We start from the raw sequence: 13,041 nt of genomic DNA, 5'->3' as shown, positions 1-13,041 counted from the left end.
CTCTCATTTTTCCTGTCCTCTTAAATGATGATGCTTTCTCCATGGCACAGCCTCTGAACCACGGGGAATCCGGTCCTGCACTGGCACAGATTTTAGTCCAAAATAGCAAAGCAAACTGAAGTCTCAGGGTGGAGTAGTCACTAGGGTTATTCTGTATAAATTTGCCACCTCAACTCTGTCAGGGACCAAAGTAACAAGATGTACTCTCCCACTGGAAAAAGTGTAAAACCATACTATCAACTTTGAAGAGGGGAAAAGGCTACCATTTGCTGACAATAGAGATTTTGAAACATGAATTAACATGGCTCTGCTGTTACCTAACCTAAAATGACCTGTCTGAGGACTAAATATGTTCTTGTACAAACACGCTCCCTTTGGGATAGAGGACCCTGTCATTTCCTTTTCTGTAATGAAGCAGGGAAAAATGAGATGCACCAAACAACCTACAAAATGCTTTCATGTCAGCATGTTGTCTGAGCTTGTGTAGATCCATGGAGTGCTTCTGATTAGAGATAAATGGGACCGAATTTTCTGAAATGAGGGAAAGGCAAACAAGCATGGCTGTGTTTTCTGGCTTCCTTGCATATACCAGCTTGAACATATTCCAGAATAAGGCCAGGCCTGACTTGTCAGTACAGTCACAAACAGTGTGAAGGAGAGACATGATGTTCAATATTTATAAATTATCACCCAGGTCATAATTAGAGGGAATGAAACTTGTAGGAAGAAGATTGCCATGGGGAAACTGTGAATGGTACAATAACACTCAAAGCACCAACCATAGCACTCACACTAATATGACACATCATTACCAACCATTTGCAATGGTTAACCAAAATCTATTTTCTCATCAGTTTTACTGGTTACTATCTGATGAGGGATGGAAAAATGAGCACATCTTGACAGTGGCTTTTAAAATATCTCTTACAAAGGAATAATCCATGCACAGCGATTGCTCACTGCTGGCTATCGCAGGCCAAAGCTTACAAGTCATCTGTAGGCACATGAAGGACACACACGTGTCACAGGAAGGTCACAAAAGATTGAAGCACATCCATCATTCAAACCAAGTAGAGAAACAAAAGGTTTCCTTGTTTTCTTTCTGCAGCTGATGGTCTGCAGCTAGTTCTTTGACCTGTAGCTACAGCATAAGTATGGTTCTATTATTATATTATGGTTCTAATTCATCAAAACTTTAAGTTCAACAAATTACATTTGAGTGTATGCTAAGGAGAGCTGTTGGACCTTTGAAGAGGGGAAAGAAAAACCAAAATTTTTCTGTTTCTTCAGGGTGTATTCAGGTGAAGTGTATTTGCAGTGACCTGGTCTGGAGGTTACAAAAGAGCAGCTCTGTGCTGGAGGTTGCAGTGTTGGAATAGCGAAAAAACCTGGGCCAGATACACGTGAAGAGAGACACCAAGTGTCATGAGACTCTGAGTAAGAAGCAGCAGAGTTTATATGATGTGAGGACTGTGAAGTACATAGTACTCTTGCCATGATTCCTATGTTCTCCTTAAGCTATAAATGTCTCAGTGTAGGGCATGTTCCTTCTGATACCAGGCACCTTGAGAGAAGATTCACACTATGCTGGAGACACAGACTGTGGAGAGCCATCTTCCCTAAAGAGCTGCCCATAAACCAAAGCTTCCCATAGGTGGGAATCAGCAGATTTCTGTCTGGGAGGATGCTTGAAACATCTCAGAAGTATACAAAGCAAAGCACTATGATGAGACCCAAATAGAAGAGTAAAGATTCCTTGGTTTTCATTTATTGCTCATATTTCCTTTCTGTAGTGGTAAAATAAAATACCTATTATTTCTGCCATCCTTTAAATCACACTGAATCCCACCTTTGTTCTTACTGCTAAATTTTCCATTCCATTCTCACTTGCTAAAGGAGTCTAAGGTGGAATTTTTTGTCCCAGAGCACAGACTGAAATCAGTGATGTTTTACTGAGTGAAGGCAGATCAGACTATCTGAGGATACTGGTCTCACATCTCAAAATATGGTTGGAGTGAAAGAATATATCAGATAGCATTTATGGCTCTAAATACCCCTGCAGTGCACTCTGGTACTGGTTGTTGGACAACCAGGGATCCTCTTTTCCAGACACTGGAAGAATAACGAGGATTGTAAACTGAAGGCTGAGGGACATATTGGGTGGGAAATCTATTTGAGAACATTAAAACCAGATCATAGCACAGAGTATACTGCAACAAATAAGGTGCCTGTCAAGTAACCTTCCTTCCATCTTTTTTTCTTGTGTTGGTGGTCAATCAGCCTCATCCTCACACAACTCTTGTCCCACCCATTGCTTTTTCTCTCCACTGCAGGGCTGCTTCTGTTAAGTGGGCTTAAACTTATTGCAGTAAACGATATACCTACCTCTGCCTGGTGTCAGAAACAGGGCACTTTTGGAATTTTCTGCATAATCTGGTATTTGTCAGAACATGTAGACTCATCAGAAGTGAATCTGCAGGAATGCATCAATTTCAGCAGTTTCTTGGGTGGAAGTGCTGGTTGAAAAGAGGCAGTCAGACCAGGCTCCCACTTCTCCCAGTACTGGGGCCTTCACTTGGCACTGGCCAGGCACAATGTCAACACAATTGTTCTTGGATCATATTGACTTCTGGATGTTTTATGCAAACTTTGAAAGCTCATCCCAGCACAGAGCAGGAAGAATTTCTTGATAGCAGGATGTTACAGAAGATGAGAACACAGCTTCCTGCAGAAGACAGTTTCCAGTTCAATGTAAATCCAGGCTAGATTTGTTTCCAGGATTCTGTTATCACTAATTAATATCAGAAAAATGTTACTGATTCGAAGGAAGATGTTTACGTCTCAATACTATAAGCGTGACTTGTTTTTACCAGCTAATACTTGCAAATAGCCTGTGTTTCTGATTTTTATCCCCAACTCTTGATCATGATTCTTATCAGATAACAGGGAGGAAGAACAATTAGTTTCCAAAACCTATTATTTTGTGTAATTAAAGAGGTAAACCACAGAAAGAATTCAGTGGATGCTGAAATAAAGCACCACAAGAATTATTGATGGATTGTTTTAACCAATCTAGTGAAAACACTAGATTTATACACAGCAGAAACAGCTCTGGTGTATAGTCACATTTTCATTTTGCATAAAGTCCTAATGAAATAAAAAGTTGGTACAGATTCCTATTATTTAGTTTGTAATTTTCAAGGTCATCTATTTTAAATTCTCTCCGTGGTCACAAGCATTTCTTGATTAGCAACAATTGCCTAACTATAGTCAAACTAGAGGGATTTTCCCAAAGTATGCGATCATATTGCTGTTAGAATGCATAATTGTTTTCTCCATGAAGAAGCTAAATTTGGCTTAGTAACTGTGTCATGATGTTGACAGAAAATATCTGGTGTGACAAGGCATAGTGTGGATACTGCACTGAAACGCTCATAACCACAGTTCATTTCATTGATCTTTCAAGGGGGTGAAATATCACACAAGTCATCTGCCTTCGGTTTTTCAAGCCACATCAAACAACTGTGTGGAGAAGTGAAAAAAAGAGAGAAGTGCTAGGTGGTTTGATTTCATCAGTTAATGGCTGTAGGTCACTTGATAGCCCTTTGTTTACAATACAGCGAGACGCCTGTATCTTGTAAGGCTCACCAGAGTGACTTACTGCTGTGGTACAGGGCCTAAAATAAAGCTTGCACATGCCAAGCACCACATGATGCACAAAATATTCTAATAATACATTACAAAGCCTTGTCAACACTAGGGAGAATGACTATTCCAAGAAGTAGGGCTGGCTGAAAAAAGACAGTCTTTTTTCCAAACTGGGGCTTTATGAAAGACAGTGATTTGGGGAGCTGGAGAGAGGGAGAGGGAGAGGGAGAGGGAGAGGGAGAGGGAGAGGGAGAGGGAGAGGGAGAGGGAGAGGGAGAGGGAGAGGGGTTTCTTCCTTTGGTCTGGTGGAGAAATGTCTCTTCCTTGGTTAATCAAAAATATCAACAGAATATAAGTCTGCTCCAGCTCAAATCTTCACATTATTTCATGTCTTTTGTATTTCTTACTTTTGATCAGCTGTACTAGGAACCCGTTTAGCCCCTTGAGAACTTATATCTTATATCCACACACTGAAGTGCTCCAACTGCTTTGTGTGCTATTGTGTCCTAAGTGTTCTAGGCAGTTTTGCTTTCAGCTGTGTACACCACCCTGTTCTAAACTGTATCAGTCAGATGTTTTAATGCCATTGTGGAAGTAGTCCCCTCTTTTTGCTGCTCTACAACATGCAGAGTGGTCTTGAGAAATTCATCATAAGAAAATCCTTCTGTGAATTGTTCTAAAGGCAGTGAAATGGGTACCCACAAAGAACAGTGATTGTAACCATTTCTAGCACAACTATTATGACATTAAGCAAGATTGCAACACTTCTTAAACTGAAATAGTTCAGCTACTACATGCAGCCTAGAAACGGATTTCTGTTGTCTGATAAACTGACAGTTTACTATATGAAATATAACCAGTTTTTCCATTAAATATATTTTGACAGATTAGATCTCTGACAATGAAGCCTTTTACTGCATATGCCTCTGGGTTTATCGTATTCCTGTTTGCCTTGCTGCAGAAGAGTCATGGACAATGCAAAGAAGCAGCTAAAAGATCAGAGATGAATCTTGGTGTAAAATACGATCTTCCTAACTTTATTGCAGACACACCAATTCAGAATGTAGTTTTATACAAACATCATGTTTATATTGGAGCAGTCAATAAGATTTACGTACTAAATGAAACTCTGCAGAACATTTCTGTGTACAAGACTGGGCCTGTTTTGGAGAACCCTGACTGTGCACCATGTGAAGACTGCCGAGATAAAGCCAATTTATCTAACAGCATATGGAAGGATAACATCAACATGGCACTGCTTTTAGAAACTTATTATGATGACCAGCTCATTAGCTGTGGTAGTGTGTCCGGAGGCATCTGCCACCGTCACATCATTCACCCTGACAACCCTGCTGACATTGAAAGCGAGGTGCACTGCATGTACTCACCCCAGGCAGATGGAGAAGCGGATAACTGTCCTGACTGTGTTGTTAGCACTTTAGGAACTAAAGTTTTGGTGACCGAAAAAGACAGGTTTGTCAACTTCTTTGTTGGAAATACTGTGACATCTACATTTCAACATCCCCATGTGCTGCATTCAATATCGGTTAGAAGATTAAAAGAAACACAGGACGGTTTTGAGTTTCTCACAGATCAATCCTATATAGATATCCTCCCTCAGTTCCGTGACTCGTATCCCATTAAGTATGTCCATGCCTTTGAAAATGATCACTTTGTCTACTTTTTGACTGTACAGAGAGAAACTCTTGACTCGCAATCTTTTCACACTAGAATTATCCGCTTCTGCACTTTAGACTCAGAGATGCGTTCCTACATGGAAATGCCTCTTGAGTGCATTTTTACTGAAAAGCGAAGAAGGAGGTCCATCCGAAAGGAGGTATTCAACATTTTGCAAGCTGCCTACGTAAGCAAGCCTGGAGCAGCTCTAGCACACGAAATGGGCCTTGGGCTCAATGATGATATCCTCTATGGTGTTTTTGCACAAAGCAAACCAGACTCTTCTGAACCAACCAACCGATCTGCTGTCTGTGCCGTCTCTGTGCGAACCATCAACGAGTTCTTCAATAAGATTGTTGACAAGCAGAACATGAAATGTCTGCAACACTTTTATGGGAAAGACAGCAAATACTGCTTGAACAGGGTAAGTGATAATTGATTTGTTACATTTTGGGACGTTTGTTCTCTCTTGCCTTTTCCATTGCCAGGTATCTATCCCTTCAGTTTCAGTTACAAAATGTAAGTCCCTGATCATTGCAGACTTCTTAGCATTGATGTTGATTATCTCTAAAAGGATTAGTTCCTGTAAATTAAGTATAAAAATTGAGGAGGTCTTCATGGGGCTAAAAAACATAGGTTTTTTGTTTGAGAAACTATGATGCAGATAAATGGAACATTTAGGCAGTTATTTCTTTTAATATTTAAAAAAGTATTCATAAACATTCATATTCATGTGCACTGAAGAGTCCCTGAAAAACATCACATACTTAAAAGTATGTTAATGCTGAATCACTGCCCTTCTCAGAAAAAAATGAAAGAGCTGGTTTGGAATATGCCATGAAGAGACAGATTGTAATGTAGTTACTCATGCTTGGTGCAGAAACAGTCCGACTGACATCAGTTTTCTGCATGAAAGAAGTGTCAGTGAAATCTGTATCTGAACAAGGGTTCAGGTGGTCTTGGGTGGGAGGGTTGCATTTCTGTACACCGTGACTTAAGGAGGTTGCTGCTCTCCAACCATATGAAATACTGTGAGCAGAGGAAGCACAGAAATTTTCCCTTTCCCTTCTGGCCAGTGTCTGTGCTGGTTTCAGGTCTTTTAAAAGAAATACAGAACCTGGGAATTGGTACTTAGTTACTTTGGAATATGAAACATTAGACCTTTCAATCACCTGCTTATGAAGCAGGCCCTTAAATATCCTACTTGGAGAACTTTCTCCAATACAAGAGATTTGGAGCTCAGAGGCGGAATGCTGTCTTCTACCAGAGGGCCAGAGCCTCTGTGACGGGGCTCTGCTCAGGTCTGTGTCAGGACAGATCAACAGCTCAACTTGCATTTAGAGGTGAATGGTATCCATCATATCCCATTGTTGGGACAGCTCAAAGTGAGAGTGGGAGCCACAGACCTTCTCCACCCCAGGTATCACCAGTGTCCTCTTCAACACAGCTCCTCAGCACAGGGCATCAGTTTAGGATGTGGGCACAATGGCCTGGTTGGAGGTGGGAGTCTAATTTGTCAAAGAGAAAGGCTGCTCCCCACTGCCAGAGGTGAGGCAGGCCAGTCTGGGGAGAAGAGCCCATTGCAGAGACCTTCTGGCTTCTCTCCAGTAGCAGGAATGTGCTCAGAGGGCATCTGAAGTGGTCTGAGCATAAGCACAGCAGCCTTGGCATTTGGGGGATGACTGCTTATAGCAGGCTCCAGGTGTTCACAGATGTGGGCATTGCCAGTGGATGCTGATACAGCAGCCCCAACAGACACAGCATTTCATTCCTTTTTTTGTGGGAGGGGGACAGACAATTTTCAGGAACTAAAAACAAGTTAGCAAACATTCAGCACAGTAGCTTATCTCTCTTCGCTGTGTTATTGCTGTCCTAATTTTTCATTTCAGGTAGTAATATCCTCTTTTTTCTTTTTTTTTTTTCTTTTTCATTTTTCAATTCATTTTTAAAAAGAACCATTGTCCTTCTCTGAAAGTATTTTATTCTATATTCCTGGGGTATATGATTTGTGGATGACTGTCTTTAAAGCTCATGGCCTTTAGCTTATCTCATTTTGCACTTGCCTATACACACATTTCATAAGGTGATCTCTTCAAAGCGAAGTATGCCATTAAAATATTGACAGAATAATTTGCTGTTTTTCACATGCTGGGAAGTACTTTCGTGTTTCAAAAGCTTTTCCAGAGTCTGCTGCTGCTTTGCATATCAGAATGAATGTCTTGTACTGCTGACATGTTTATTATAGTTGCCTATTTTCAAGAAATGTCATCATAGCTCTGATTTCTGCTACATTAAATTGATAAAAGGAAAAATGTTTCTGTGATTTCTTGTGGTTCTTTTAAAAGGCATAAAGGCAGTCAGAAATTTTTGTCCTGGTTGTTTGCTTGACACTGAAATATCAAGACTGTCAAGCTTTGCCATTCCATTTCCTTTGCCTTATTCCAGAGGACTCATTAAGGCTCCAGTAAAAAGTGTCCTTTGAGGTTTTTCAGGTTTCAACTAGCCAAAAAGATTGGCAATAATTTTCCAACCATCCTTTATACACCTGATTTTCTCTGGTGTGTAAAGTGGACCTGAAAGGTTGGAATGTGAAGGACGGGAAGGAGGAGGCAGAAGAAGGAAAGCACATTATTTCTTATATTTGCCTCAAAAATGTCAAATCTGGTCTTTCCTGATTTTGCTGGAGATTAAATAATAATTAATAAAAAAGAGCCTCAAACCCCTCAACTCTTCTTAGGCCCTTCTTTGTATATTATAAAAGTGTATATGAGGGCATAAAACATTTTTCCCCTTTTTGTAAGTCACCTTCAACTTAAAGGAAGGCTTTTCTAAAATCTGAGAGTTTATCACAGTTTACTTTTGCCAAGTTCAAAACTTGTTTCTGTAATGTAGCCAGGATGATCTTTGATGTCAAGAGAATAAAACCACAGACCACTCATGCAAGTGAAAGGCACTGATCACTGCAAAATTGAGTCATAGGACAGTGAAAACAGTCCAGCAGTGAATATGCTATACCACTAACTTCAACATTAAAAAGAAAAATGGGCCTCTATCACTCTTTGCAAGGCAATGCTCTCTGATAATTTACAGTTAGAGTCTGATTGATGAAAGCCATTTCATGTTACCAAAAAAAGTCCCATAAGACAATTGTATATAATTTTGTTTGACTTCAGGTATTCCATCTTTTTAAGTGGCTGTCCCTCAGGACTGTTTAATCTGAGGCCTCTAAAGGTAGAATTAGACCAAAATAAACCTGCATGATACATCCAAAACACTTCCTCAGCTTGTTCTTCTCATATTTAAAGCAAAAAATAAGAAAACTTCCTCTCATCTTGATGCGATTGGCAAAATTTGTTCTGTTTTGGCCTTGTTTTCTAAAGGAGTGACATTTATGGGGTTGTGCTGTTTTAGGTCTGTCTTTCTGTTAGTTATCCTTATAGCCTCAGCAATAAGGAATCTTAAAGATGTGAATTCAAATGTGAATCCAGAAACAGGTCCCATATAGGCTTAGGCTATGGAAACTGATGAAATTATAGGAGTACCTTTTTACACATCAGAAGGACTAGCAAGGACTGGAGAAGGTATTGCTCACCCATGGGAAAAGTCTCCAGAGCTCAGTTGAAGAGCAAAGTCAACCAACCACAAGATATAAATCCAGACACAACTGTGCTTCACTTCCTCCAGTGCTCATGGAAAACTTCATAAAATCAAAATAAAACATTTCCAGTTGTGTTTAAGTGTAATAGATATTAAGCCAAAACCTGGGCTCACTGAAGTCACAGTTAGGAAGAGTGAATCTGATGGAGCATCTGATTGATGTCAGATGTACTTCAGCAGAGCTGTGACCAGTTAGTACTGTCACCTAATAATTTCCCTCAGTGAAGAGCTTGCTGACACTTAAATGACAGCAAGATGGAAATAGAACTGGCTTTGAATTAAAAGAAAAATTGGGAGTAATAGTAAGGAGATTTTATTGCTTGAGTCAGGACAAAGATATCTGAGAGGTAGCTGTGGGGGGGTTTGAATCACTGTTCAGGAATCTCCCACAACAAAGAGAAAACTGGATGTTTATTTGGTCAGTTAGTCATTACCAGCCCCAGTGTGGTGCCCTCCAAGCTGAGGTGTGTTTAGATGAGGAGACAAATGCTGCTCACTTCATTTGCAGACACAGTCCAGTAGTGTGCATCTTTACCATGGATTAAATGGGATTTTTCAAGTGAGGAAGATTAGCTGACTTTAGCCTTGACAATCTCAATTATACATTTCAGTTGTCATTAGATACATCAAGATCTTACAGGCTTTTTTGGTCCTTTCTGCATCTCTTATGTGCTAAACAATTGTAAGCCAAATTACCTGACTTTAATCATTATGGACTTACATGATAAAACATCTCCAGAAATGAAATCCAAATTCAGCTCTGTAAAGATCTTATGTCTTTGTTTTTTCTACAGATAAGTTCAGGTGAAGGCCTAAAATACTTAGACCTTACAGGAAAAGAGAAACCACAGATAAGCTTTTGCCACCATGCTCCCAGAAAGTGTCATAAAGCAAGACAAACTGGTCATAATTCCTATAAAATGAAAGGCATAGACAGTTGGAAAACTTGAAAGGAAAACAGAAGATCACCAAAAGAAAAAACAAAGTGAGGGTAAAATAAACACATGGTTATGCTTCTTTATTACCATTACACACATGATAGATGAGTAAAATTAGGTTATGCTTATATTGTAATGGAAGAAAGTAATTGCTGCCTTCTATCAGGAAACCACAAAGGCACTTATTGATCTGTCATCTTAAGGCTGTGTCTAAGAATATTTAATAAAATAAACAGAGACAAATAACTCTTTTGAGGCCCTGTAACTGTAATATCCCACACCATTTGGCATAAAATTTTGGCAGGTTTAAAAATAACACCACATATCTCTGATTAAAATGTGTTGTAAATTACTCAGATAATCTCACAGCATGGAGATGTTTTTATATTGCAAGTAGAATGTGACTGAATATTTTCACTCAAAGTCGGGCACCAGAATCCATTAGATTAGTTCAGTCATTATTCCTCTGGAAATGCTGTATCAGATGGCACACACCACTCTGCCTGGGCATGAAATCTCTTCCCATTGGTATGCAAGCTCCTCTGTGGGGTTCTGATGTCTCAGAACAATAAATGAGGAGGGCAGAATGATGGGCAGAGTGCACTGGCACCCTTTAAGACATGCTTAAACCCCAGCAATAAGGGGATAGGCTGCATGCACATTCCTGATGTGCCTGTACCAGTGGTGTGCAAGGCAGGGTGTGCTCTCCAGCCAGCTCCCCTCCACCATTAGGTACATGGCCACCCACCCACCTGGCCGTGGAACACCTGACTGGGGCAAACAGCGTGGCATAAGGGATTGCAGGGACAGTCTGGTCTCAGTTAAACTGCCTGGCAGGGACCCAGGTGTGAGTGTAGGGTAGGGGTGAGGTATGAGCACGGGTGTGTGCCTGGGTAAGGTTATCTCAGGCTGAATCAGATGTAGCTAACACTTGGCTACAGAGCTAAGGGATGTTCCACATGGGACATGTTCCTCTGGATCTGGCCACATGGACACCCTCATGAGGGAGTTCCTGAGGAAAAGACAAGGCAAGGAAAAGGGCAGGTCAGGGAGGTTTTTTGGAAGGTACCACACCACCCCTAGTGGTAGGTATCTTTGCAGGCTCTTCCAAGCTCCAGGAGCTGTGGGGTTTGGGGGCTAACCTCTTAGTCACTGGCAGCTGCAAAAAATACAGTTTTCCTTCTGGTGTCCAGTTAGGGGCCTGTCTTTCCCTGCTTCCCAGTGCTGCTGCTTGGCATTTTATCATCTTCTTGATGAAAGCTGGATTTCTCTGTGAAAAAGTAGCATCTGTTAAACTACCATTTTCTGCAAAGGGCACAGCTTTATCAGCCAGAGTTACTAATAATGTTCCATTTCCAGACTTTTTAATCAAATTCTTCCACTGAAGGCAGGGTTCCCTATTGGTTATTAGTGTGGAAAAGTGACTCTGCTGCTTTTCTCTGGAATTGCACAGAAATCATTTCAGGCAGAAAGTAATTTTTATTTTGTTAAAATTGATGTCTGGTCATGTGGTTTTTATGTCTCAGCTTCTGAAGACCCTTAAATAAATCTAAAGACTAGAACTGGACAAGGTATAATTTTCTTACCCTATATAGCCTTGCAAATTAGAAAAATTTTACAGTCTCACTAAAAGAGATGTGCAAAATGTATACTAGTAGTTATATAATACTAAGGATACTCCCTGAAGACGTATAATATTTAGATCTGAGCCTCTTTTCCTGGGTTCAGACAAAATTCTAAGACTCCTTAATCCCAGATTAAGTTCACATCAAGTCTGCTGATGACTATTCTGCAGTGGAACCATCTCAGCCCCTTCTGAAAGATCTGCTTGGATTTCTTTAAGCACAATTCCAGGTTCCAGAGAAAGAGTAGCTGATTATGCAGTGCACTGTGTGCAGATCAAAGTCCTGGATTCATCCCACCTGGCTTCGGTTGGTGGTTGACCCATCTAAGGCAAGTAATGAATTTTCCTCAAGTTCTGCTGCCAAACAATGGGGAGACACATAAGTCCTGACAAAGCAGACATCTGCCTTTTAACTTGCTCAGCACCCACCTTACCTCAGCAGTTTTATACTTACTCCACTTTTTCTGACTCAGGACCACATCTGGCCATCATTATTGCTCACTAAAGCAACAGTAGGTAATTATTTTCCAGGGGAGAGCTGTGTTACTCAAACTTTCTAGGTGGCATGTGGGTTTCTGATCTCAGACAGCTTTTGCATCAGAGTGGAATTACTCCTCATTTCCAAACATACAAGTAAAACCAGAATCAAATCCCACAGTAAATTAAAAAAAAAATAATGCCAAGGAAGAAAATCCATGGCATAAGTGGTTCAGAAAGCGAGAGTAAGCCATATGAAATTATTACTTGCACTGTCGACAGGGGATGTGAAAGCAAAGAAATGCTAGAGAAGTGATCTTGCAGGAAGTGGTAATGACAGCTGAATTTTCTTAAGGCTTTTATACCTGCTTTTATACACAGCCTGTGGAAATTAGGGCAGATTGCCTGATATTCTTCTAGTTTCTTGACTTCTTTCTGTCCCACACGTCTTGCACCACTCTTTTGGCTAGACATGCAGTAGTTGTGCAACGTTTTGTTGGAATAAGGGTCTCCACACTCAGCATTATCTTTGGATAACTGGTCTAGATGTAATTTCCAGCTTTTCTATTTTACCCCAGGTTCCATGTTACTAAGTACTTCTATGAAAAATGAACCTTATAGATGCTACAAATATACAGCAAAATTGCTTTCATCAGCACAATATCTCCAATGCATTACTTTATTTCTTAAAAATGTGTAATTAGTCAACACCTCTTCTTTGATAATCTGTATACTGAGTTAAATGCTAAATTAATATAAAGGAAATCAGCAAAATACAAAGATTACTTAGGTCCATTTTGTCTGCTGAATCAATAGGATTTACTTAGTGCTAATGCACTAACCAGATTATGAGAACTAATGCAGTACTGTTCAATGACAAAAGCAAATAACTCTTTGAATGATCTTGACAAAAGAACATGAAATCATCTTAATTTGTATTAACTAATTACATTTAACATAGATGTTTTTTACCTATTGCCTTAAGTGGAGCATCAGTACAGTGACTTACTTCCCCCATCT

General features: G+C 40.1%; 1 protein-coding gene across 1 annotated transcript in view; it reads left to right on the top strand.

The window, feature by feature from the left end:
• Positions 1–13,041, top strand: part of MET (MET proto-oncogene, receptor tyrosine kinase) — a 90,311-nt gene that overhangs the window by 15,363 nt on the left and 61,907 nt on the right. The window contains exon 2 of the mRNA XM_088165448.1: positions 4,535–5,749. Within this exon, the coding sequence (XP_088021574.1) occupies positions 4,550–5,749 (1,200 nt within the window). The 5' untranslated portion in view covers positions 4,535–4,549. The remainder of the gene's footprint in view (positions 1–4,534; positions 5,750–13,041) is intronic.

The sequence above is a fragment of the Sturnus vulgaris genome, chromosome 5 (assembly GCF_052056855.1).
Source record: "Sturnus vulgaris isolate bStuVul1 chromosome 5, bStuVul1.hap1, whole genome shotgun sequence".
In the NCBI taxonomy this organism is placed as follows: domain Eukaryota; kingdom Metazoa; phylum Chordata; class Aves; order Passeriformes; family Sturnidae; genus Sturnus; species Sturnus vulgaris.
The sequence above is the reverse complement of the archived record's forward strand: the minus strand, read 5'-3'. Positions and strand labels throughout refer to the sequence as shown.